This window comes from Cynocephalus volans, chromosome 7 (genome assembly GCF_027409185.1).
Source record: "Cynocephalus volans isolate mCynVol1 chromosome 7, mCynVol1.pri, whole genome shotgun sequence".
Taxonomy (NCBI): Eukaryota; Metazoa; Chordata; class Mammalia; order Dermoptera; family Cynocephalidae; genus Cynocephalus; species Cynocephalus volans.
The window spans coordinates 818814-841697 of NC_084466.1; the positions used below are offsets into that span (position 1 = coordinate 818814).

Below are 22884 nucleotides of genomic sequence, written 5' to 3' on the forward strand. Positions count from 1 at the left end.
CCTGGGGCATACCTGTGTGTCTCGGGGCATACCTGTCCCGAGATGCAGCTGGGACACAGCTAGGGATGGTAGGACAAACAGGAACATCAGCCCTGTGAAGACATGATCTTGTCTGTCTTGTTCCAGCACACAGAGTGCTCAGTAAAGGTTTGGGAAGAAAAGACAAGAAAGTGAACAGAAAAGGATGCCCGAGCCAGAGAGGCAGGAGACCACCCACCACCCCGCCTGGCTAGGAGTGCCAGGAGATTCTGCAAGTGGATGCAGGGGTCTCTGTAGTGACTGAGGAGACAGAAACAGGAACTGGCTGGCTGAGCAGCCGTGGTCCCTGCAGCCTCCTGCAAGGGCTCGTGGCAGGTGGATTGGAGAGTAAACACTGACGTGCCTAACAGTCCATCACCCCTAGGAGACCTGTACTAGGGCCAGCCCTGCCACTGGATAGCAGGGGACCTTGGGCCAGTCACCATCAGTCCCTCCCACCTGCCCACCCCGTCAGGTCCAAACAGGACAGCGGTTCTCATGGTGTTGAGGAAGACAACTTCCTGTCGCATCGACACGGAGACACATCCTGCAGAAGGAGCTGTCCTACACTCAGTTATGCTGGGAAGCACTCGGTTGAACACTTAGATGTGTTTTCCTATCATAGGGCCTCAGGGACGTTAGAGTGGACTTGGCTCTCTACAAGCGGTAAAGTATTCAGCATGTTCCAAACTCATTTGGCTTTGCAAATCCTTTTTTAGTAAAGCTTTTTATTTTGGCAATGATTGTAGATTCACACGCAAGTGTAAAAAATAATCCAGAGATCCTGTGTACCCTTAACTCAGTCTCTCCCAGTGGTGCCAGCTTGCCAGACCTCACAAAGGGGACGCTGACACGGACACAGCCAGGACACAGGACGTCTCGTCATCACAGGGTCCCCCGTGCTGCCCTTTACAGACACACCCACTCCCCCCCGCCCCTCCCCAGTCCCAGCAGCCACTGATCTGTTCTCGCCGCTGTGCTCGCGCCACTTCCAGATGTTCTGTGCGTGGAATCACGAAGCAGGTGGCCTCCTGGGGCTGGCTTTTCCACAGAGCGCAGTTCTCTGCACGCTCACCTGGGCTGTTGCCGTTTCAGTTCGCTCCCTTGTACTGCTGAGCAGTGGCCCTCGGTGCACAGGTTTTACCATCACCTGCTGAAGGACACCTGGGTGCTTCCAGTTGTCAGCTGTCCTGAATGAAGCTTCTATTGACATTTGTGTGGGTTTTTGTGGGGATATAAATTTCCATTTCTCTGGGATAAACACCCAAGAGTGTGACTGCCAGCTCCTGTGGTAGTTGCAGGTTTACGTTCCCACCAGCGGTGTGTGAGGGACCCAGTTTCTTATGTCCTCACAGCATCTGGTGTTGTCACCGCTCGTTACCTTAGCCATTCCGATAGGTGTGCAGCAGTGTCTCATGTGGCTTTGACTCACATTTCCTGGTGGCTGACGACATTCAACACGCGTTGGCTGCTGTCCACATTCCCTCTTCGGTGACATGTCTCCTCATGTCTTGCGACCACGTTCTAAAGGGATCGTCTGCTTTCTGCCACTGAGTTTTGAGCATTCTTCATGTTTCCCAGATGCTCGTCCTTTCCCAGACACGTGGTTTTCAAATGTCTCTCAAGTACAGCTTGTCTTTCTGCTCTGTGTGGCCTTTCACTGACAGGAGTTTAGTTTTGTCAAAGTCCAATTTGTCAACTTGTCCTTTACGGATTGTGCTTTTGATGTCAAGTCTAAGAAATCTTTGGCTAGCCCTAGATCTTGAAGATTTCCTGCTACACTTTTCCTAGAAGTTTTATGTTTGTACATTTTATATTTAAGTTCCTGATCACTTTGAGCTAATATTTGTAAAAGCTTTGAGACTTAGGTTGAGGTTGTTGAGGGTCTTTTTTTTTTTTTTTTTTTTTAGCAATGAATGTCCAATTGCTTCAGCCCAGCTGTTGAAATGGCTGTTTTTGCTTCATTAAATTTCTTCTGCACACCTGTCAGAAATCAGCTGGGCATGGCCATGTGGGTCCATTTCTGGATTTTCTCTCCTGTTCCACTGATCCGTCTCCCTCCGCCCATATCACGCAATCTCCATCACTGTGGTTATATAATAAGCTTTGACATTGGGTAGACTGAGTCCTCCCACTTTATTATTGTTTTTCAAAAAACTCCATCTTCAAAATACAGAAGAAAATATTTACATTTTCTAGTTCCTTTACCTTTCTAAATAAATTTTAGAATAGTCTTGTCTATATCTACCAAAAAATCTTGCTTGGATTTTGATAGGAATTATATTCAACCTGTATATCAATTTGGGGAGAACTGACATCTTTATTACGTTGAGTCTTCCAACCTACGAACGTAGCATGTGTCTCCATTTATTTCGATTTCTAATTTCTCCCAACACCGTTGTGCAGGTTTCAGTGTACAAGTCCTACACCTGTTTCGTGAGATTAACACTCAAGTATTCCTTTTTGTTTTGAGCAATCGTAAGTGGTACTGTATTTTAAATTTTGGTATCCGCATATCTATTGCTAGTATACAGAAATACCGTTGATTTTTGGACATTTATCTTGTTTCCTGTGACCTTGTTAAAATCACTATTATTATTATTGTAAGACTGTTATAAATTCCCTGGGATTTTCCACACACACAATTGTGTTATCTACAAATAAGCACAGTTTTATTTCTTCCTTTCTAATATGTATGCTTTTTATTTCCTTTTCGTATTTATCGTACCAGCTAAAACTTCCAGTACAATGTTGAATAAAAGATCTCGGGGGAACACACTCCGTCTTTCACAGGGTGATGTTCGCCACGGGTTTTTCATTCAAGCTTTTAATCGAGTGAGTGTCCGTCTGTCCCTAGTTTGCTGACAGTTTGCATATACGGATGCGGAGTTTTATCAGAGGCTTTTTCTTCCTCCGTTGTTTCGGTCGTGTGATTTTTCTCCTTTAGCCTGTTAATGTGGTGATGACACAGACCGATTTTCGATCACTGAACTAGCCTTCCGTGGACCCCTGGGACACGTCCTCCTTGGTCATAGTGTGAGCTTCTCATGCGTCGTCAGCTGCATTTGCCAGCGTCTCATTACGGATTTTTGTGTCTGTGTTTATGAGGGATAATGGTCTGTAGTTTTCTTTTGGTTTTTTGCTGTTGTTGTTCTGTCGTCGTCTGGTTTTGGTATAAGGTAACAAGGGTCTCATGAAATTAGCTGAGAAGTTTTCCCTTATCTTTTATTTTCTAGAAAATATGGTTTAATACTGGTGTTAATTTTTCATTAAATGTTTGGTCTAATTCTCCAGTGAAACCATGTGGGCCTGGAGGTTTCTTTGCTGGGAGATTCTAAATTCTGAATTAAATTTCCCTAATAGTTATAGGGCTATTCAAATTATGCCTTAAAATTAGAAATCTTACCTCCTTTTCCCCTCCCCTGTTCATAATGATCTTGTTTCCTCCACAAACACTTAGAACCACATCAGGCAAGGTCATGACTTCTGCTGCAACCACAAACATAGCTTAGAAAACTCAAGAAGAAAAGGAAAGTCTGCATTTGCCCTATTTTGGCTTCATGTCACTTCTTCCTTCCTGATGATCACTTTCTCTCTGTTTAAAGTGCTTCCTTAAGACATTCTTTTAGGGTGAGTCTACGGCAACAAATTCTCTTACTTTCTCTTAATTTGAAAATGTCCGGATTCACTCTTCGTTCCCGAAGCATATTTTTTCCGGGGTACAAGCTTCTGGTTGAAGGTCTGGCCCGTTAGCTCAGCTGTTGTCTTTCAGCATTTAAAGTTATCTGGGCCGACCCCGTGGCTCACTCGGGAGAGTGCGACGCTCCTGCTGTGGGTTCGGATCCTATATAGGGATGGCCGGTTCGCTCACTGGCTGAGCGCGGTCACAAAAAAGGACAAAAAAATAAATAAATAAAAATAAAAATAAAGTTATCGTGCAGCTCCCTCCTGGCGACCACGGTGTCCGACGAGAAGTCTGCTGTCGTTCCAATGATTTTTCTCTGGCTGCTTTAAGATTCTTCTCTTTGTCGTTAGTTTTCAGAAGTTTACTTACGACACATTTTGGCATGGATGCGGACGGTATTCTGTTTGGGGTTCATGCAGCTTCGTGAATCTGTATGCTTATGGCTTTTGCCAAATTTGGGGAGTTTCCAGACATTATTTCTTTGAGTACTTTTCTGCCCCCCCCCGCCCCCGCTGTCCCCCCAGGACTCTGATGACACTAAGGTCACTCACGTTAGATCTTCCGTTCCAGGGCACGCCCCTGCGGCTCTGTGCCTGTTTTTCCAGTGTGTTTTCTATTGTTTTGTCTTCAATGTCAGTGATTTTTGCTCTGTCCCCTTCACCCTGCGATTGAACCCACTCTTTGAACTTATTTTTGAACTTTTTTTGGTTACTGTATTTTTCAAATCAAAAGCTTCCATTTTGTTCTTTGTAGCTTCTATTTCTTTTCCTAAACACCCTGTTTCTCTGCCAAGGTTTTCTGTTCTTCCCTTTCTTTCAAGCGTGTTTGTAATCGCTTGCTGAAGCCTCTGTATCGTGGCTGCTTTAACATCTTTGTCAGGTAATTCTGACACCTCTGTCACCTTGACGTTGACATATATTGATTGTCTTTTCAATTTGCTCTGAAATCTTCCTTGTTTTTCAATTTGTTTTGAAACCTTTGTGTGACAAGCAATTATCAGTTGAATCCTGGCCGTTTTGTGTCATTTCATCCTGCCGTTGTAGCTGGCATCCCTGACTCTAGGTCAGCAGCACAAGAGGGCCTCGCCTTGTGACCACCATGTGGGGGGAGAGGTCTAGGTTCCCTGGTGGGGAGCCTGGGAGTGGGCCCGAGTGGGAGTTCTGGCTCCCCACATGTCTCCACTGATGCCACAGCAGGTGGCCTTGTTATCACCAGGTGGTGGCCACAATCCCAACAACTCTCCACAAGATTGTGTCTGACGCCACCAGGTGGGGAGGGGGTGCTGCAAGCCTGCAAGGTGGGGCTGGAAACCTAGGCTCCCCCCATCGGCAGAAACCCAGGTTTTATGGGGCACCTAGTTCTGTGCTGTCAGAGCACGCTTCAGAGAAGCTGCCCTCTGTCAAGGTCTCCAGCTCCCCCCGCCCCACAGGTATGTGTCCAGAGGAAGGTCATTCCGATAATGTGCGTGCAGTTCAGTGCACACATACCTACTTCTGGAAGTTCAGAGCCTTAGTTAGTTCAAAGGCATTTGGAAGGAGTTCACACTTTGTCCATGTCAAGAGCATTTCTGCACTTACGAGCAGGCAACAGTAGCTGCGCCCAGATCTTCAGAGCCCGGGCACTGCGGGGTCCCAGGCCCGCAGGCTGTGAGCAAGGCGGCTGCAGCCCACCACCATGCTCTGTACTTCCATTGCCCTGAGACTCCAAAGTCACAAAGGGGACAATGCGTAGGGTGGGTACATTAAGAAGTTACAGATCCAGGCTAAAACAATGCAATTCCATTTGAACTTCAGGGTGCTTATTTTGCAGGCAAACTCTAAATTCTCCTAAAGAAAATAAGGCAGAATAACAGCTAGACGGTTTTTCATTCTCTTCTTCCCTCCTCGAAAAACAATTTGGTGACAGGGGTCCCTGAGAGCAAAAGCTTAGAAGTGACTCTAAATGAAACTCTAGCCATAAATTCTAGATGTACAATACCCATGGTTACAATCGGGTTTTGACTTAAGTATTTGTCAAAAGGCCACTGAGCCTGTCACATTGCCCGGCACCCTCTTTCCAACCTCTCGCAGAGGTGGGTGCTGCAGTCAGCTGGGGTGACAGCATCAGCCACACGAAAACTTTCTTAAGAGTAAAGTCATGAGCTGTGGTTCTTGTGTTGGCTGCACGTTAACATGGTCCTGACACTCGGGCCACACTTCTGAGGGACTCAGAGTCTCAGGGTGGGGAGCAGACATCACCATTTTAGCAGCCCCCACCCCCACCCCCCAGTGTGCTGCCCACACACGTATCCCCTGCTGGATCCTGCTGTGGCCTCCAGCCACCAGCGTGGCCCACTGGGAGCACTGGAAATTCGATCTTGGCCCCACCGGGACCCACTGGGTCAAAAGCTGCATTTCAAGAAGATGTGCAGGGGACCCGTGCACTAAATCTTGAGAGGCACCTCTTGATTTTACAGCTGTGAATTCCTCCACAGACACAAAAATCCCTAAAGGGATCCCAGTCCCACCCGACAATGGATCCAAGAGGACGTTATCATCAGGGTTGCAGAGAGGGAAGGAGACCTGCAATGACCCGCTGTGACCCACGGACGCTGGTCCCCTGCACACGCGGTGGCCCCACACCTCGGAGGTCCACGGTGACCTCGGCCCTGCACAGGCTCCCTCCCTCCAGTGAGCGGCAGATAGTCAGGCCCGAGGGAGGGAGGCAAGAGGCCGGAGCAGCTGGAGGGGCCTGCCCTGCTCTGACCTCTGACCTGTGCTCTTGCTCTTTTGTGTCCCACAGGATTGGCACTCGCGGGAAATGGAACAGATAAAGTCCCCAGCAAGGGCACCCCAAGAGCAGTGGGCAGGGAGACGCAGGTGGCCCCGAACGCCCTGGGACAGAGGCGAGGGCGCCGACGGGACGCAGCCAGGGCCGGCCAGGCCCGTGTTTGCAGAGGCGATAAGGGGCTGATAGCCCCGCGCTGCGCTTGTCCTGGACCCCACGCCCTTGGCCGCTCGCGGGGAGACGATAAAACCCAGAGGAGGCCCCGCCTCGGTCGGGGCTGAGCGGCAGCAGGAGAGGCCTTGGGCAGCCATGGCGGCGCTGCAGGAGAAGAAGTCGTGTCGCCAGCGAATGGAGGAGTTCAGGCACTACTGCTGGAACCCGGACACCGGCCAGATGCTGGGCCGGACCCTGTCCCGGTGGGGTACGTGTGGCGCCGCTCCCGGGGTGGGCCGACCCCACCCGGCAGGACCCAGAGGGAAAGCGACGGTCCCCAGCGACCCCGGAGGCCTGTTTCAGCCCTAACACCCCTGACCCTAGAACGCCTGCCGGGGGGACATCTAAGGACTGGCCCAGATTTGAGAACAGCAAACATAAGCCGTTTCTGAGACGTCATTTTCTAAAAGAATTTTACAGGAGGTGGTTCTGTGGCTAAATGATTTGGGGACACACGGATTTCCCTAAGCACGCTGACAAGTTGCTCTGCGCGCACGTGGCTGTGGGCCCCTAGCGCGCCGAGTGTGTCCGGGCAGTTCCTCCCCTGCTGCGGCTGCGGCTCTTAGACACCCTGAGGCAAGGCTGGTGGCCACAGGCCCTTCCCTTCTGGGTGGGACGCAGATTCTGGGAGCCTCACAGACCACACGGGGGCAGAAATGTCCTTGCTTACAACGGGGCTGCCCAGACCTGTTCAGGAAATGCCCTCACAAGGCAAATCTTCAAGGAGCAAAAAGTGCCCATGAGACCCCAAAAGAGTGATTCCCCTGCGCGTCCTCCCAGGGACGCAGGCCTGTGCCCCTGCACTGCTCGGCAGGTCTCTCAGCTCTGCCCCTTCCTCAAGCTCGGTGGTCTCATGTGGGACGCAATCCTGCCCCCAAAGGAATAAGACCTGGGAGAGAAGGGGACCCGTGGGAAGGAGCGGTCCCCGTGTGCAGGTCCTGGGTGGGTGCAGCTGATGAAGGGACAGGGAGCCGGGGTCCTGGGGGTAGATGCTGGGGCTGGGAGTGCCGGCCTCCCTTTGGGAGCCCGGTCTTGCTGGCAATTCCAGCTGCCAGGGCTCTCATGAGCTGCCTTGCCAGCTGCAATGCCACATGGAATTTTCCAGAATGGTGTCACCATCAGACTTGTAAATATGGCCTCAGTGTTGGGTGAGAGAGTCTTTGGGGCCAAGGAAAACATGATTTGAGTAAAATGGCAAAAACAAAAGGAAGGGGACAGTTCTTCTTAAAAGAAGGGGTGTTCTGTAAAGCCATTGAGGTGGTGAGAGGTGCTAACTACTGGTCCGGCCTGTTATTTGGGGCAGTTTTCTGGCATCTGGAGTTTGTTTGTCCTTTTACATAATCTGGGAAATTTTTGCACCCACCTCTCACCACCAGCAGCCACTGGGACCTCGTATCCATGGGCTAGGGACCCTCACCACCGCATCTCCAGGTGGGAGGCTGGTGCCCAGGGGTGGTGCCTGCCCGAGGTCACCAGGTAGCCCAGGGCCTCAGAAGCCAGTGTGCATTCATGTTCTCACCTGTATTCCCAAGTCCTTTCCATGTGGGCTACAGGGAGCCACGCCGGGCGCACTGGGAGGTGGGGCAGAGTAGTCTCCTCTTCAGTGACAAGGCGAGGAGCCCACTCCGAGGGCCACAAGGCTCAGGCGCAGGCCCAGGTGGGGTGCCAGGAGAGCGCAGAGCAGCTTGCCCCACGTCACCGCCGTGAACTGAAGACCCTGTTCCCCCCACCCCAGCCACACCGCAAGGCTCTGTGCTGAGCCTGGCTCTGCGTGGACTGGAAGGACAGTGTGGACACCACACAGAGACCCCTGCCGACACACGCTGGGGGCCCAGGGCAGGGCAGACAAGTCCAGCACAGCCACGGCTGGTGGTGACCTGCAGGCGACACTGAGCAGAGGCCTGCGCGGGAGGCCCCTTGTTGCTGCAGGCAGGGTGGGCTCGTGGATCTTGCTAGTCGAGAGCTGGTGCGGGTTGCAGGGCCGGCCAGGGTCTGGCTCAGACACCACTGCGGCCCGGCCCTCCAGGAGGCCTCAGCCTCCCCGCCTGCGGGCTCCTCCCGACTCGGGCCTGCCCTTTCATTTTGCTTGGGGTCGCTGGAGAAGGACTCGCTGGGAAGACGCTGCGCCCCACCACGAGCGCAGGAGAGAGCAGGCCTTTCCTACAGACTCTCCAGAGCAGCCACGGCCACGGCCGGCGCGAAAGCGTCCCCTCGCTGGTCTTGTTTCCGGAGAAGTCCTGCTGCAGCCTGCACGAGTGGGTCTCAAGAGGCGCAGCCAGCCACCATCCCACGGCCCTCACGACCCGCTGGCAGCAGGGCCCGGGGGCGGCTGGTCCCCTTCCTGGAAAAGACGCCCGTGGCCTCCCTGTCCCTTCCTCATCGGCCCTCCCGCCCTGCTCCCCCCAGGACACAGCAGGGTCGCCCACACAGTGGGTTCCCTCCCTTGGGGCTCTGCGCTCACAGCCCCGTGTCTGACCCCCACCCACTGGCACGGGGGTCACCTCAGGCGGTGCCCACAACTCTCTGCCTCAGTTTCCTTTCCTGCGGTGGGGGTCCTCTGCTCCCACTGGTGGTGGCTGGGCTGTGATCATGCAGTTACCAGCGCCAGCAAGCACATCCATGGGCATGTCCGAAATGCTGGCTCAGGTGAACGAAGCCAGACACGGAGGCCGTAGGCTGCGCAGCCCTGCATGCATGACCCTACGTGCATAGCCCTGAGTGCGGCCCCACGTGTGGCTCTGCGTGTGTGGCCTTGCATGCATGACCCCACGTGCAGAACAGGAACAGAAGGTGGTCAGAGGTTGCCGGGGCTGGGAGGGCGCTGCCCGGGGTGGACGCTCCGGCTGGGTGGGCAGAGCCGCTGACGGCCGTGTCCTGCAGTGTGGATCAGCCTCTACTACGTGGCGTTCTACGTGGTGATGACCGGCATCTTCGCTCTGTGCCTGTACGTGCTCATGCAGACCATCGACCCCTACACGCCCGACTACCAGGACCAGCTCCAGTCGCCAGGTGAGGCCCACGGAGGGCGTGACGTCGGCTTCGCACTGGGGTTGAAATGGGAGGTTCCTGCGTGGGGCCCGGAGGCCTCACACACCTCGTTCTGGGTCGGGTGCTCAGGACGCGGGACGGGGAACACGGCGGGGAGTGTGTCCACTGATGGAGACGTGCGCGCGCCGGGCACGCATTTCTGCAGAGTGCAGAGCTGGCGCAACAGATGCCTTTTGCTTTGACTTCCTGCACCTGTACATTCCAATTTTTTTTTTTTTACAATTAACGCATTGTTAGATTGCTTCTTTATTTAACCAAAACCACTGAAGATTTTTTAGCTTGTGTTAAAATACAATTTCACTTAGAAACCCAGTTTCGGACTCCAGAGTGGTGGTCGCCTTTAGCAGCAGGAGCCTCATGGCCGCGCTGTGGAGAGTCTACCCAGCCTCCCTGGCTGCTGCCGGCCCGGCTTCAGGACCTCTCTCCAGCACGCATGTGCTGAGCGTGTGTCAGGGTCCCCGGGATGGACCCCAGGCTCCAGGCCAACTGTGCTGCTTTCTGGCCAGTGGGCAGGGGTCCCTGGAGCCATATGTCCTGGGGTCCTCAGGGACCCTTCCTTGCTGTGCTGCCATCAAGCCTTCGCGCTCTTGGGGTGCTGTGAACCTGGCCCTCCTTGAGCCACAGCTTCACGCGCTCGACCTCGGCTCCCAGCAGGCCCAGGAGTTCTGCGTGTGACTCGACATCTCCACAGTGAGGGCTCAGGTGCGAGTGCACTTGCAGAAACAATGAAGAATGTGAGGTTCTCGCTTCTCTCCAGGGGTGACCTTACGGCCCGATGTCTATGGGGAGAAAGGCCTGGAGATTTCCTACAACGTCTCTGACAACAGCACCTGGGTGGACCTCACGCGCACCCTGCGCACCTTCCTGGCAGGTAAGGTTGAAGGCGGCTACGCAGAGCTGGTTGTCTCCATTTTCTAAGAAAATCGCACTCGTTGGTGGGTGTGTCTGTCCCGGCAGGTTACTCGCCAGAGTCGCAGGAGAACAGCATCAACTGCACATCCGAGAAGTACTTTTTCCAGGAGGGCTTCAAGGCTCCAAACCACACCAAGTTCTCCTGCAAGTTCACAGCAGACATGCTGCAGAACTGCTCAGGCCTGGTGGATCCCAACTTTGGCTTCGAAGAGGGAAAGCCGTGCTTTATCATTAAAATGAACAGAGTGAGTGTCGCGCTGAGGTCGGGCTGTCCACCTCTCCCACAGCCACCCACAGTGAGGGGAAGATGGCCTTTTGCAGGGGCTGCGCGAGGGAGTAGTGCAGAGCCTGGGGTCTGTCCCTCCACCTCTTTGTGCCTTGGCTCAGCTCACACCCACCACTTCTGCCCTTACATGCAAATTAGAAGCCAACAGGGTGGGCCCTCCGCAGCGTGTGGATGCCTCGTGAACGGCAGGACTCAGGGCTGTCTAGGCCAGGCCAGCTCCTGGTGGTCACCACAAAAGCCAGGGCTGAGTAAAGGGGCCTGAGTGATGGTGTTAGGGCTGGGAGGGGATTTGGGAACCACCTAAAGCAGAGGTTCCAGCACCGTGGGAGGAGCTGGGGCTTCGGTGGTGACCGAGGCTGACCCATCCCCCCCCACACACCGTGGGAACAGAACTGCTGTGCTCAAACGGCAGGAAGGACACAGTCCAGTCTACCCATGGGTGGGGTGCAAGGGAGAGGCAATATCTACACCGAGTCCTGATGGGGGCAGGAACTGGCCTGACAATGGGGGCTCAGGGTCACCGCTCTGTAGACCGACCAGCAGGTGGGACTCTGAGCATCTGCGCTGTTTATTTTCCATTTTCGAAAAATGGAAGCTACACAAGTGTACTGCATGCATCACACACCAGAGTCTCACCGGGGCCGCCGGCAGGGGGCCATGACCAGGGCTCCACAGGGCCACAGTGGCCAATGTGACCGTCCAATGGCAGTGCACACTCTGCGCACAAGAGGGGACGCCTGGGGCTGGAGATGGACCCTGAGCAGGGATTTGAGGGGGCTCAGGGAGGAGGGGTGGGAGACCTCAGTGAGCCAGAGAGAGCTTGCAAGAGGAGCCGCCCCCCACGTGGGGAACCGGAGCAGAGCAGGGGCAGATCCAGGTTGGCAGCGCGGGTGCACACTAACGTCCCACTGCGCCTGGGCACAGCAGCGGGGGGTGGGGGTGTGAAGTGTGACTTAATAACACCCACCGGGGTCCTCCTCAGCGCCTGGTGGGGACTCCCAGGCTCCCCTTGCACAGGAGGGGCACACAGACACCATTTCCTTCCAGATTGTCAAGTTCCTCCCCAGCAACAGCTCGGCCCCCAGGGTGGACTGCGCCTTCCTGGTGAGTACAACCACTCGGCTGGGCACGGCCGGGCACGGCCTTCGGGGTGGAGTCTGTTACAGTTGTGCTGGAACACTCGTGGGAACAGCCTAACTAGTTCTCTCTAGGAATAAACCAGACACACAAATCACATGAGCCATTGTCTAATCGAGTTTATGATGGGGATGAAAACCCAGTAAGAAAAACACAATGCTTTTCTGTTACTGTTTTGCTGCAAAAAGTGTCTTATTACTAACACACTTCAAAGTGCTTGCAGCGATGTGGAAAAACCCATGTACTTCTACTACATGTTGTTCTTTTTACTTGCTTATTTAGACAAATACTCCAGATCACCAGCAGCTACCAACAGTTTAATCATGTTTAGACTGCTAAGAGTTGGCATTAATCTTGGGTTACTTCCAGCTTTTATCATAACTGTTTTTTAAGCACAACATGACAAGAAACACTAAATTTGTTTTCACTACATATTTTCTAAGGCTGGTTTATACCATTATTCCCCAAACCAAAGGTTCCTGGGATGTGATTCCAGTACGTAGTCCAGACCGTGTGCACCCACTTCCCACAAAGCCACCTTCTCTCTGAGGGTGGCCAGGGCTTGTTCGGTTTTCCCTTTTTTTAGTTATTTCGACCATGTGTTGTTGAGATTTTAGAAGACGCCCACGTATCCTTCATCTATTCTATGATAAGCCTGAGCTGCCCATTGGACAGTTCTCTGATTCTGACAATGAAAGGAAACAGCCTCAGGAAAGTAGGTCTGTGCTCGGCCCGACTCCCACACTTGTGGCCCAGGTTTGGCAGCCCAGCACTGGCAGCTTCAGCTTTGCGTCCACGTGCAGATGAACCAGCAGGTCCTCAGCGTGAGCCTCCTGCATCCTCCACTCACACTGCAGAATGGCGAGACCACGCGTTTGAGGTCACCACTAACGAGTTACACCCTAGTGGGGTCCCAGTACTGACAGGAAGAGTAACTCTAGTCTCTGCTAACCACGCAGTAGCGCGTCTGTGTGATGACAAGGCACACGCCCGTGCACACACAGACACAGGCGGTGCCCGCCAGCCCCTCTCAGCAGCCTGTCCCCGCAGGACCAGCCCCGCGCGGGGGCCCAGCAGCTGCAGGTGGATTACTACCCGCCCAACGGCACCTTCAGCCTGCACTACTTCCCCTACTACGGGAGGAAGGCGCAGGTAGGTCCACGGCACTCTCTGCCTGCAGCCACTGAACTGTCCCAAACTCAGCCAAAGGAGAGCGATAGACGCTTGATCTGTAAAAGTGAAACAAACACATGACTTAGCCACCTGACCGTGTCGTGACGGGTGTTTCCCAAACCTGCGTTCTTTCTTGCACACAACATACAAATATCAAACCTAGTCCTTCCACCCTGCGGGGCTTCCCACATCCTCCTGAGCGCCTGCATGTGCGCTGCAAAGCGCGGCCCATATCACGTGCTTTTCCTCTCTCACCTTCACGGGAGCTGAATTTGCACGTGCTGTTGTCAGCCCAGCCCCAGCAGCACCCCCTCCGCCAATTCCAGGCGGCATCAGATCACTGAGGGTCTTAACTGGGACATGGGACATGCAGAAGAACAGCCAATGTGCCAGCCTATGGAGACTTTCCGTGTTTAGCTTTGTCTGTTTGTTGTTCAGCATCGAGAGATTTTTATACATCCTGCCCTTGTGCGTCTCCTCCCCAGCCCCACTACTCCAACCCTTTGGTCGCAGCGAAGCTTCTCAACGTCCCCAGGAACAAGGAAGTCGTTGTCGTGTGCAAGATCCTAGCAGACCACGTGACCTTCGACAACCCCCACGACCAGTACGAGGGGAAAGTGGAGTTCAAACTCCGAATCCAGAAGTGAGGGACAGCTGAAGGCCGCCTCCTCCTGTGGGGGGCTTCATTTGCACATGAGTTTCTTACCAAATCATCCATCCTCTGGAAAATGTTTTAAAACACCAGTCCTGCTGCCAACTTGGTGACTCAGAGAGGCACTGTGCATACATCACGTCACCTACCCGTCAGCACCAGCTGTTTCTTAGCAAATCTTTTTTTTTTTTTTTTTTTTTAGGTAGAATTTGTAGCTACAATAAAAATGTTGGGCTAACATGGTGACCCCGAGGCAGTAACTACCCAAATAACAAGACCCTAAAATAATTCATCTTTTTCTCTACAGACGTCACTTTCTTACTATGTTATTTTTTCTATACTTCAGTATAAACTTCCACCCATATAAAAACTATTAATGCACTGATATGAAACATGGCTTATGATAATGGACATTCTGAATTCTTGCTTTACGAATGCAATTCCTAAGTTGTAAAAATAAAATATATTAAAGCTACTCTTATTCTGTGTAAACAATCATGTCTTTCCTGACATGGAAGAAAATTTAACTAAAAATCAAACACTGTCTTCTTTAAAAATCTCGTTAAGGTTTCATTTGCAGGTCATGTTGTGTGACTGTCGCCTGAGATCACCCACAGTTCAAGGAGGTCTGCAGGTGAGGACACACGGATGCTATCAACACGGCAGAATTTAGAACCCGAATTAGTGACAAAGTAACAAGTGGTTTCCCTCTCACCAGGGATAAGTCTCTCCTTCAATACACAGAATGTTAAGTTTGCAACTCAAACCCCTTTCAGAAAAACCTGAAATGAGAACATTCCGTCCAAACAAGCACACTTGCTCTCACTGCAGGCCACTCACTACTTCTCACCCAAACAAGTGTGACTGTGTCCTAAACCTCACAGGGGTGTCGGGGGTGGGGCCGCAAGGTAGGTGCCATGATGCCGTATGAAGACCTGTCAGCCCACGACACAGAGAAGTTCAGTGAGAAACAGTCTCTGAGAAGAGAATAAAAACCTTATAAGTATTTTGTGAGGTTAAGTAAATTTATTTATTGAGCAGCTATGTGATGGAAGACATTGTAGCGAACATTTTTCATTGCTTATTCTAGCAATAAGAACATTCTTGAGCCAGTGTAGGCATGACACACATGCACGGCCCATGCCAGGCACCCTACGTTGAGGCCCTGCATGCAGAGATGACACTGTCACATGCACAGGAGTTGGAGATAAAGGAAGCACAAGCCTGTGACGAGACGTCTAAGGTACAAAGCAGCGCATGGCAGGCGCCAAGTCAGTGCCACGGGCGAGCCGGACCCCACGGAGATGCACTGCTGGCTGCTCACTGGGGAGCCTCGCACAAGAGGCTCCACGCGGCACACATGGCCGGCGGGCCCTTGTGATATTCGGGTTTTGACCCAGCAGGTCCATTGGCCAAGTCCTGCCCTCCTGAGCTCGAGACACGTGACACTGGGCAGCTGCAGCTTTTGGGGACGACAGGGAGTTTGGGGCCAGGAAGCAAAGACTCTTTAAGTTTGAGTTCTATTTGCTTTTCAGAGGTCATTGACAGTCTTGTATTCAGTAAGCCAAGAAACAGAATGACACATGGTGTTTAAAGTCATCTGAAGGCAGCGTGCAGGACCAAGTGAGAGGAAAAGGTGGCAGAGCTCAGCGAGGTCCCCGCCCAGGCTCCAAGGACAAGGACGAGGTGGCACCTGCCGACCCATAAGGCGGGAAGCCGCTCAACAGGAATACACCAGCTAATGTGTGGGGTGCCCATGTCCCCTCAGAAATGTCATGTCACACCAGAGCAGGGGACAGGTCATGCTACCGTAGAAACGACAGCTGGAGCCACGAGGGTGACAGAGGCTTCCCCCAGACCCTCAACCTCGACACAGCCGGAACACACCACAGCTGCCACATCCTGCCCACACCTTCCGTCTCGCTCCTCCAGCCTCCCCAGGACACCAGCGCCCCATGTCCCCAGTCCCCCAGAACCAACCACCCTGCAAGGGCCCAACCCAAACGCACTCATCAACACAGGCCCACGTGGCACACTGCAGGGACCGCCCTGGACAGGCAGGTGCTGGCTGCACATTCGTCCACACAGAACACTCTTCTGTTCCTACTTCATGTTCCGCACCCCCGAAGAGATGTCAAGTAATTCAAGATTAGGAAGAACTCATTTCCGCTTCCTTCTTCCAAACCGACTGTTTTCTGAAACTTCAGACCTTATTGAAACATTCAGATTTATTTAGCCAACTCAAAACACTTAACTCTCCTTTATACCTTACATTTTCGTCCACCACTTTTTTATTGTGGTAAAATACACAGAACATAACATTTACCATGGTCCAATTAACCGATTTTAAGTCAACAGTTCGGTGGTATTAAGTGCATTCGTGTGATCGTGCAGCGCCACCACCTCCCAGCTCCTTAGCTCTTCAATGCCCCCAGACCGAGCCTCTGCACCGTTAACCACTAACTTCTGCTCCCTCTTCCCCAGCCCCTGGCAAATGTTGTTTCCATCTCTGCGCAGTTCACTACGGGAGGGACCGCGTGAGCGGAACCACACAGTACTCACCGGGCTGTGACCAGCTTCCCTCATTGGGTATAATGTCCTCAAGGTTCACGTGTGCTGTACCGTGTGTCAAATTTCCTTCCTTTTTAAAGCTGAATAACATCCCACCGTACGGCTACAGCACGTTCTGCTCATGCATTCATCTGTCAGTGGACACGTGAGTATCCGGTTGCTTCCACGTTTTAGCTTCTGTGAATACTGCTGCTATGAACCTGGGTGTACAGACGTGTCTTCCAGACCCAGCTTCCGACTCTGGATATATATCCCTAGTCGAGGGACTTCGGGACTGTATGGTTTCATTTTTGAGAAACAGCCATTCTGTTTCCCATAGTGGCTGTTCCATTTTACATTCCCACACCTCCAACGCCTGTCGTTTCCCGTTCTGCTTTTTCTATATTAGGCATCCTGACTGGTGTGAGGCTGCATCTCTTTGCAGCTTTGATTTATATTTCCCTAATGATTAGTGATGTTGAGCACCTTTTCATATTCTTATTAGCCATTTGTATGTCTGTATTAGTCCATTTCTGCTGCTTATAACAAAATACTAGAAACAGGATGATTTATAAAGAAAAACAAAATTTATTGCTTACAATTTCTGAGTCTGGGAAGTCCAGAGACCATCTGGTGGTGGCGACAGTGACCCAGGGATCTCACATTGCAAGAAGGTGGAAGCAGAGAGAGAAAGAAAGAAAAAGACAGACTCTCCTCTTCTTTTAAAGTCCTCAGAACCACATCCCTGACCACCATTATTAATCCATTCACTACTGCACGGTCCTACAGTCCAATCACCTCTTCAAGGCTCCACCTTCCAATTACCATAATAAGATTTCCCACCCTCTTAACAGTCACAGTGGGAGCCAAGTTTCTAATACATAAAACTTGGGTGACACAATTTAAGTTCCAGTGAGTTTGTGGGGGACATAATTCAATCCACTACAGGTATCTTTGGAAAAATGCCTATTCAAGTCCTTGCCCATTTTTGAATTGGATTCTTTATTTTATTGTTGAGTTTTAAGGGTTCTCTATGTATTGTAGACAGTAATCGCCTATCAAATATAAGCTTTCTAAATATTTTCTCCCACTCTGCAGGTTGCATTTTTCCTCTGTTGATAATGTCTTTTGATGCACAATTTTAAAAAATTTTTCATGAAGTCCACACTCTTTTCTTTTGCTGCTTGTGCCTTTATGTCATATCCAAGAAACAGTTACCAAATCTAGTCATGAGGATTTGTCTTCCATTTTATTCGAAGAGTTTTATAATTTTACATCTCACATTTAGGTCTTAGATCCATTTTGAGTTAATTTTTGCATATGGTGTGAAGTAAGAGTTCAACTTCATTCTTTTGCCTGTGGATGTCCAGTTTACCCAGCACCATTTGTTGAAAGGACTGTCCTTTTCCCACTGAATGGTCTTGGCACTCTTGTCAAAAATCATTTGACCACACATGTGAGGGTTTTTCCCGGGCTGTCTATTCTATTCCTAGTCCAAACGTCTGCCTTTATGCCAGAACTACACTGTTTTGATTACTGTAGCTTTATAATAAGATTTGAAATCTGAAAGTGTGAGTGCTCCAGGCTTTTTATTCTTTTTCAAGATTGTTTTGGCTATTCAGGGGGTCACCTGAGATTCCATATGAATTTTAGGATGAGTTTTCTATTTCTGCAAAAAACCCAAAACTTTATTGTGACTTTAATAGGGGTTGCACTTAATCTATTGATCAATTTGGGTAGTATTGACAACTTAACATTTCCTTCCATTCCATAACCATGAGATATATTTTCCATTTATATGTCTTTAATTTTTTTCAGCATTATTTTGTAGTTTTCATTGTACAGCTCTCCCCGATTTATAGCTCAACTTACAATTTTTTGATTATGGTGTGAAAGCAATGTGCATGCAAAAGAAACCGTCCTTTCAATTTTGAATTTTGATCTTTTCTGTCTAACAACATGCAGTACGATATTCTTACATAAGATATTCAATATTTTACTATAAAACTGGCTTTGTGTTAGATGATTTTGCCCAACTGAAGGCTAATGTAAGTGTTCTGAGCACGTTTGAGGTAAGCTAGGCTAAGCTAGGACGTTCAGTAGGTTAGGTGTATTAAATGCATTTTCAACTTACAGTTTCAACTTTAAATGAGTTTATCAGGATGTGACCCCATCGTAAGTTGAGGAGCACCTGTTCAGTCTTTCACCTCCTTGGCTAAGTTAATTCCTAGTATTTTATTCTCTTTGATGCTACTGTAAATGAAATTATTTTCTTAATTTCCTTCTCAGATTTTTCATTTTTAGCATGTAGAAATGCAACTGATTTTTTTTTTTTTTTTTTTTTTTAAAGATGACCAGTAAGGGGATCTTAACCCTTGACTTTGTGTCGTTAGTGCCACGCTCTCCCAGTGAGCTATCCGGCCATCCCTATATCGGGATCTGAACCCGTGGCCTTGGTGTTATCAGCACCGCACTCCCAAGTGAGCCACAGGCAGGCCCCAACTGATTTTTCGATATTTACTTTTTATCCTGCAACCTTGCTTAGCTTGTTTATTACCTGTAATAGTTTTTTAGTGGACTCCTTAGGATTTTCTATATGAGATCATGTCATGTACAGAGTTTTCCTTCTTCCTTTCAAATGTGGTTGCTTTACTTTTTTCTTACCTAATTGCCCTGGCTAGAACTTTAAGTTCTGTGTTGAATACAAGTGGCAAAAGGGGACATCTTTGCCTTGATCCTGATCATAGATGAAAACCTTTCAGTCTTCTACCACTGAGTATGATGTTTGCTGTATTTAACTAATGGCTTTAATTTAGTCAGTGTAGTCTCCTTCCATTTCTAGTTTGCTGAGTATTTTTTTACCACAAAAGGGTGTCAGATTTTGTAAAATGCTTTTTCTACATCAATTGAGATGATAATATATTTTTTGTTCTTCCTCCTGTTCATGTGGTGTACTACATTGACTGAGTTTCGTATGTTGTACCATCCTTGCATTTCAAAGATTTATTTTGGTCATGGTCATAGTGTATAATCCTTTAAATATGCTGCTAAGTTCTGTTTGCTAGTGTTTTGTTGAGGACTTTTGCATCAATGTTCACAAGGCATATTGGTCTGCATTTTCCTTTACCTGTGGCATCTTTGTCTGGCTATGGCATCATGGCAATGCTGGCCTCCTGCGAGTTGAGATTGTTCTCTCCTCTAATTTTCTGAAAAGGCTTGAGAAGGGCTTGTGTTAGTATTCTTTAAATGTCTGGCAGAATTGACCAGTGAAGCTGTTAAGTCCAGGGCTTTTCTTTGATGGGAGAGGTTTTAGGACTGATTCAATCTCCTTACTAGTTATGGGCCTGTTAAGATTTATTTCTTCTGATTTACTCTTGGTTTTCTTTACGTTTCTAAGAATTTGTCCATTTCATCTACACTTTCAAATTTATTGATGTACAGTTGTTCAAAGTATTCTCTAATAATCCTGTTTCTTTAGCATTGGTAGGAATGTCCCCATTTTCATTTCTGATTTTAGTAATGTGAATCTTCCTTTTTCTTAGTATATCTAGCTAAAGGTTTGTCAGTTTTGTTATCTTTTAAGGAAACACCTTTTGGTTTCATTGATTTTCTCTACTGTTTTCCTATTCTCTATTTCATTTATCTCTGTTCTAATCTTGACTTCCTTGCTTCTGCTAGCTTTGGGTTTAGTTTGGCCCTTTTCTAGTTCCCGAGCTTGTAAAATTTGGTTGTTCATTTGAAATCTGTTTTTTTTTTTTTTTTAATATAAGCATTTATAGCTATAAATTCCTCCTTTAGTTCTACTTTTGCTGCATCCTGTAAGTTTTGGTATGTTGTGCTTTCAGTTTCATTTATCTCTAAGTATTTTATAATTTCCTTGTGATTTCTTTTAATTCATTATTAAGAGTGTGTTTAATTTCCATGATTTGTGAATTTTCCAGTTTACTTATTACTAATTTCTAACTTCATCTCACTGGGAGCACAAAATATACTTTATATGATGCTATCCTTTTAAATGCATTGAGGCTTAATTTGCATACTGGAAAATGTCCCACAGGCACTTGAGAAGAATGCATACACTGTTGTTGGGTAGTGTTCTGTATGTCTGTGAGATCCAGTTAGTTTATTATATCTTCTGTTTCCTAACTTACCATCTGTCTGGTTGTTCTATCCATTATTGAGAGTAGGATATTGAAATCTCCAATTATTATTATAAAAGAATTGTCTATTTCTCGCTTCAATTCTGCTCATTTTTGCTTAATATCTTGATGGTCTGTCATTAGGTGCATATATGCTTATAATTTATGTTCTTGCTGTATTTAACTTTTTATTAATATATAATGTCCTTCTTTGTCTCTTGTAATCCTTTTTGCTTTAAAGTCTATTTTGTCATACGTGGTAAAGCCATACCCGCTCTCTTTTGGTGACTACTGACATGCAATATTCCAATCTATTTGTCTCTGGATCTAAAGAGAGTACACATAGACAATATATAGGTTGACTGTGTTTTTATCCATTCTGCCAATCTGCCCTTTGATTGGAGAATTTAATCCACTTCTATTTAACATAATTTCTAATAAGGACTTCTATCATTTTGTTATTTTTCAATAGCTTTTTTTTGTCCCTCATTTCTTGCATCACTGTCTTTTGTGTTTAGTTGGTTTTTTATACTGAATGTTTACATTCATTTCTCATTTCTTTTTGTGTATATTCTATAGCAATTTTCTATATGGTTACCACTGGGAGTACATTTAATATAAATATTATATATTACTATAACACTCTAATTTGAATTTACACCAGCTTAGCTTCAATACCATATAAAAACTGCTCCTTTATAGCTGTCCCCACCCCTTTAGGATGTTAGTATCACAAAATTACCTCTTAATCTACTGTGTGTTTAAAAAACTAATTATCCTTTTAAATGCATTAGTCTTTTAAATTATGTAGAAAACAAACGTGGAGTTACAAACCAGTTACAATACTGGCTTTTAGACTAATAATTGGTTTTTTAAAAATGTATCAGTCTCTTAACTCATGTACAAAACAAAAGGTGGAGTTACAAACTATTCTTACAATAATACTAGCTTTTATAACTGCCTGTGTATTTACCTTTGTTGAGCTCTTCACACAGCGTCAAGTTGCTGTCCAGTGTCTGTCCTCTTATTTCACCCTTGAGCACTTCTTGCACAGAAAGTCTAGTGGTAACAAACTCCCTCAGCTTTTGTTTATCTGGAAATGTCTTAATTTCTCCCGCAGTTTTGAAGGACAGTTTTGCTGGATACAGAATTCTTGGTGGTCTTTTCTTCTTCTTTCAGCACTTTGAATATATACTGGCCCACTGCCTTGTGGCCTTGAAAGTTTCAGATGAGAAATCCATGGATAATCTCATTGAGATCTCTTGTATATGAAGTGCCACCTCTCTTACTGCTTTCAGGATTCTTTCAGAAGTCTGATTACAATGTTTTTGTGTGGGACTCTCTGAGTACACATTACTTGGAGTTCTTTGAGCTTCCTGGATGTTTAAACTAATGACTTCCAAACTTTTTAGTTTTTCAGTCTATTTCTTCAAATATTCTCTCTGCCCCTTTCTTTCCGTCTTCTCCTTCTTGGACTCCCACATGCGTATGTTGCAGCTCAGCTTGGTGGAGTCTCACACGCCCTTACACCATGCTCACTTTTCTTCCATCTTTTTTGTTGTTGTTGTTCCTCAGACTGAAGTTTCCATTGTCCTGTTTTCAAGTTTGCTAATTCTGCCTTCAAATCACTCTAGTGAGTTTTTCATTTCAGTTACTATACTTTTCAGCTCGATTTTTTTTTTTTAGGTTTCTCTCTTTATTAGTATTTCCATTTTATTCATATATCATTTTCTCTACTTTTGCTACATTGTCTTTTAAGTTCTCTGAGCATCTTTGACACAGTTATTTAAAAGTATTTGTCTAGTGTATTTGCCATCAGATCTTTTTCAGGGATGGTTTCCATTGATTTTTTTTTTTTTTTTCCCATTAAATGGGCCATACTTTCCTGTTTCTTTGTATGTATTCTTGACATTTTGTTGAAAACTGACATTTGAATCTATTGGAACCCTCTCACAATCTTATTCTTTTTCTTAAAGTCAAACCTATAAAATCTGTATCAATTTTCAGACTGATGAAAAAGTCAAGGAACAGCCTTTCTCTACACCACAGGCACCAGAAAGGACGGTGCCCCTTGGCACCCTGTCCACCGTAGCTTCCCTTGCTGGAGTTTCCTCTGTCTTCAGGGCGAGCTCCAGGAGGAGGTACCTCTGACCACTTCAGACAGGGGAGGGTTACCTGCCTATAGGGACCACCTGGGCACACTACTCCTGGGCCTGAAAACCTACTTTTTCACTCAGGTGTTAAACAAGACTAACAAGATAGAATAACTTCTAGACAATAATCCTGAATTACAGAAACACAGAAC

General features: G+C 48.1%; 1 protein-coding gene across 1 annotated transcript; it reads left to right on the plus strand.

Annotated features, from left to right (window-relative positions):
• Window positions 1-6778: 6778 nt before the first annotated feature.
• On the plus strand, window positions 6779-13885 carry ATP4B (ATPase H+/K+ transporting subunit beta). The gene is made up of 7 exons (XM_063103487.1): window positions 6779-6890; window positions 9563-9691; window positions 10488-10601; window positions 10688-10887; window positions 11976-12032; window positions 13116-13217; window positions 13724-13885. Exons 1-7 carry the CDS (start codon window positions 6779-6781, stop codon window positions 13883-13885), a joined length of 876 nt encoding a protein of 291 aa, XP_062959557.1.
• Window positions 13886-22884: the final 8999 nt, after the last annotated feature.

Excerpts from the sequence above, each read along its gene's own strand:
- ATP4B (XM_063103487.1), top strand. The coding sequence starts at position 6,779 with ATGGCGGCGCTGCAGGAGAAGAAGTCGTGTCGCCAGCGAATGGAGGAG. Across the intron at positions 9,692-10,487 it reads GGACCAGCTCCAGTCGCCAG|GGGTGACCTTACGGCCCGAT; the intron begins GTGAGGCCCACG and ends GCTTCTCTCCAG. Across the intron at positions 10,602-10,687 it reads CCTGCGCACCTTCCTGGCAG|GTTACTCGCCAGAGTCGCAG; the intron begins GTAAGGTTGAAG and ends CTGTCCCGGCAG.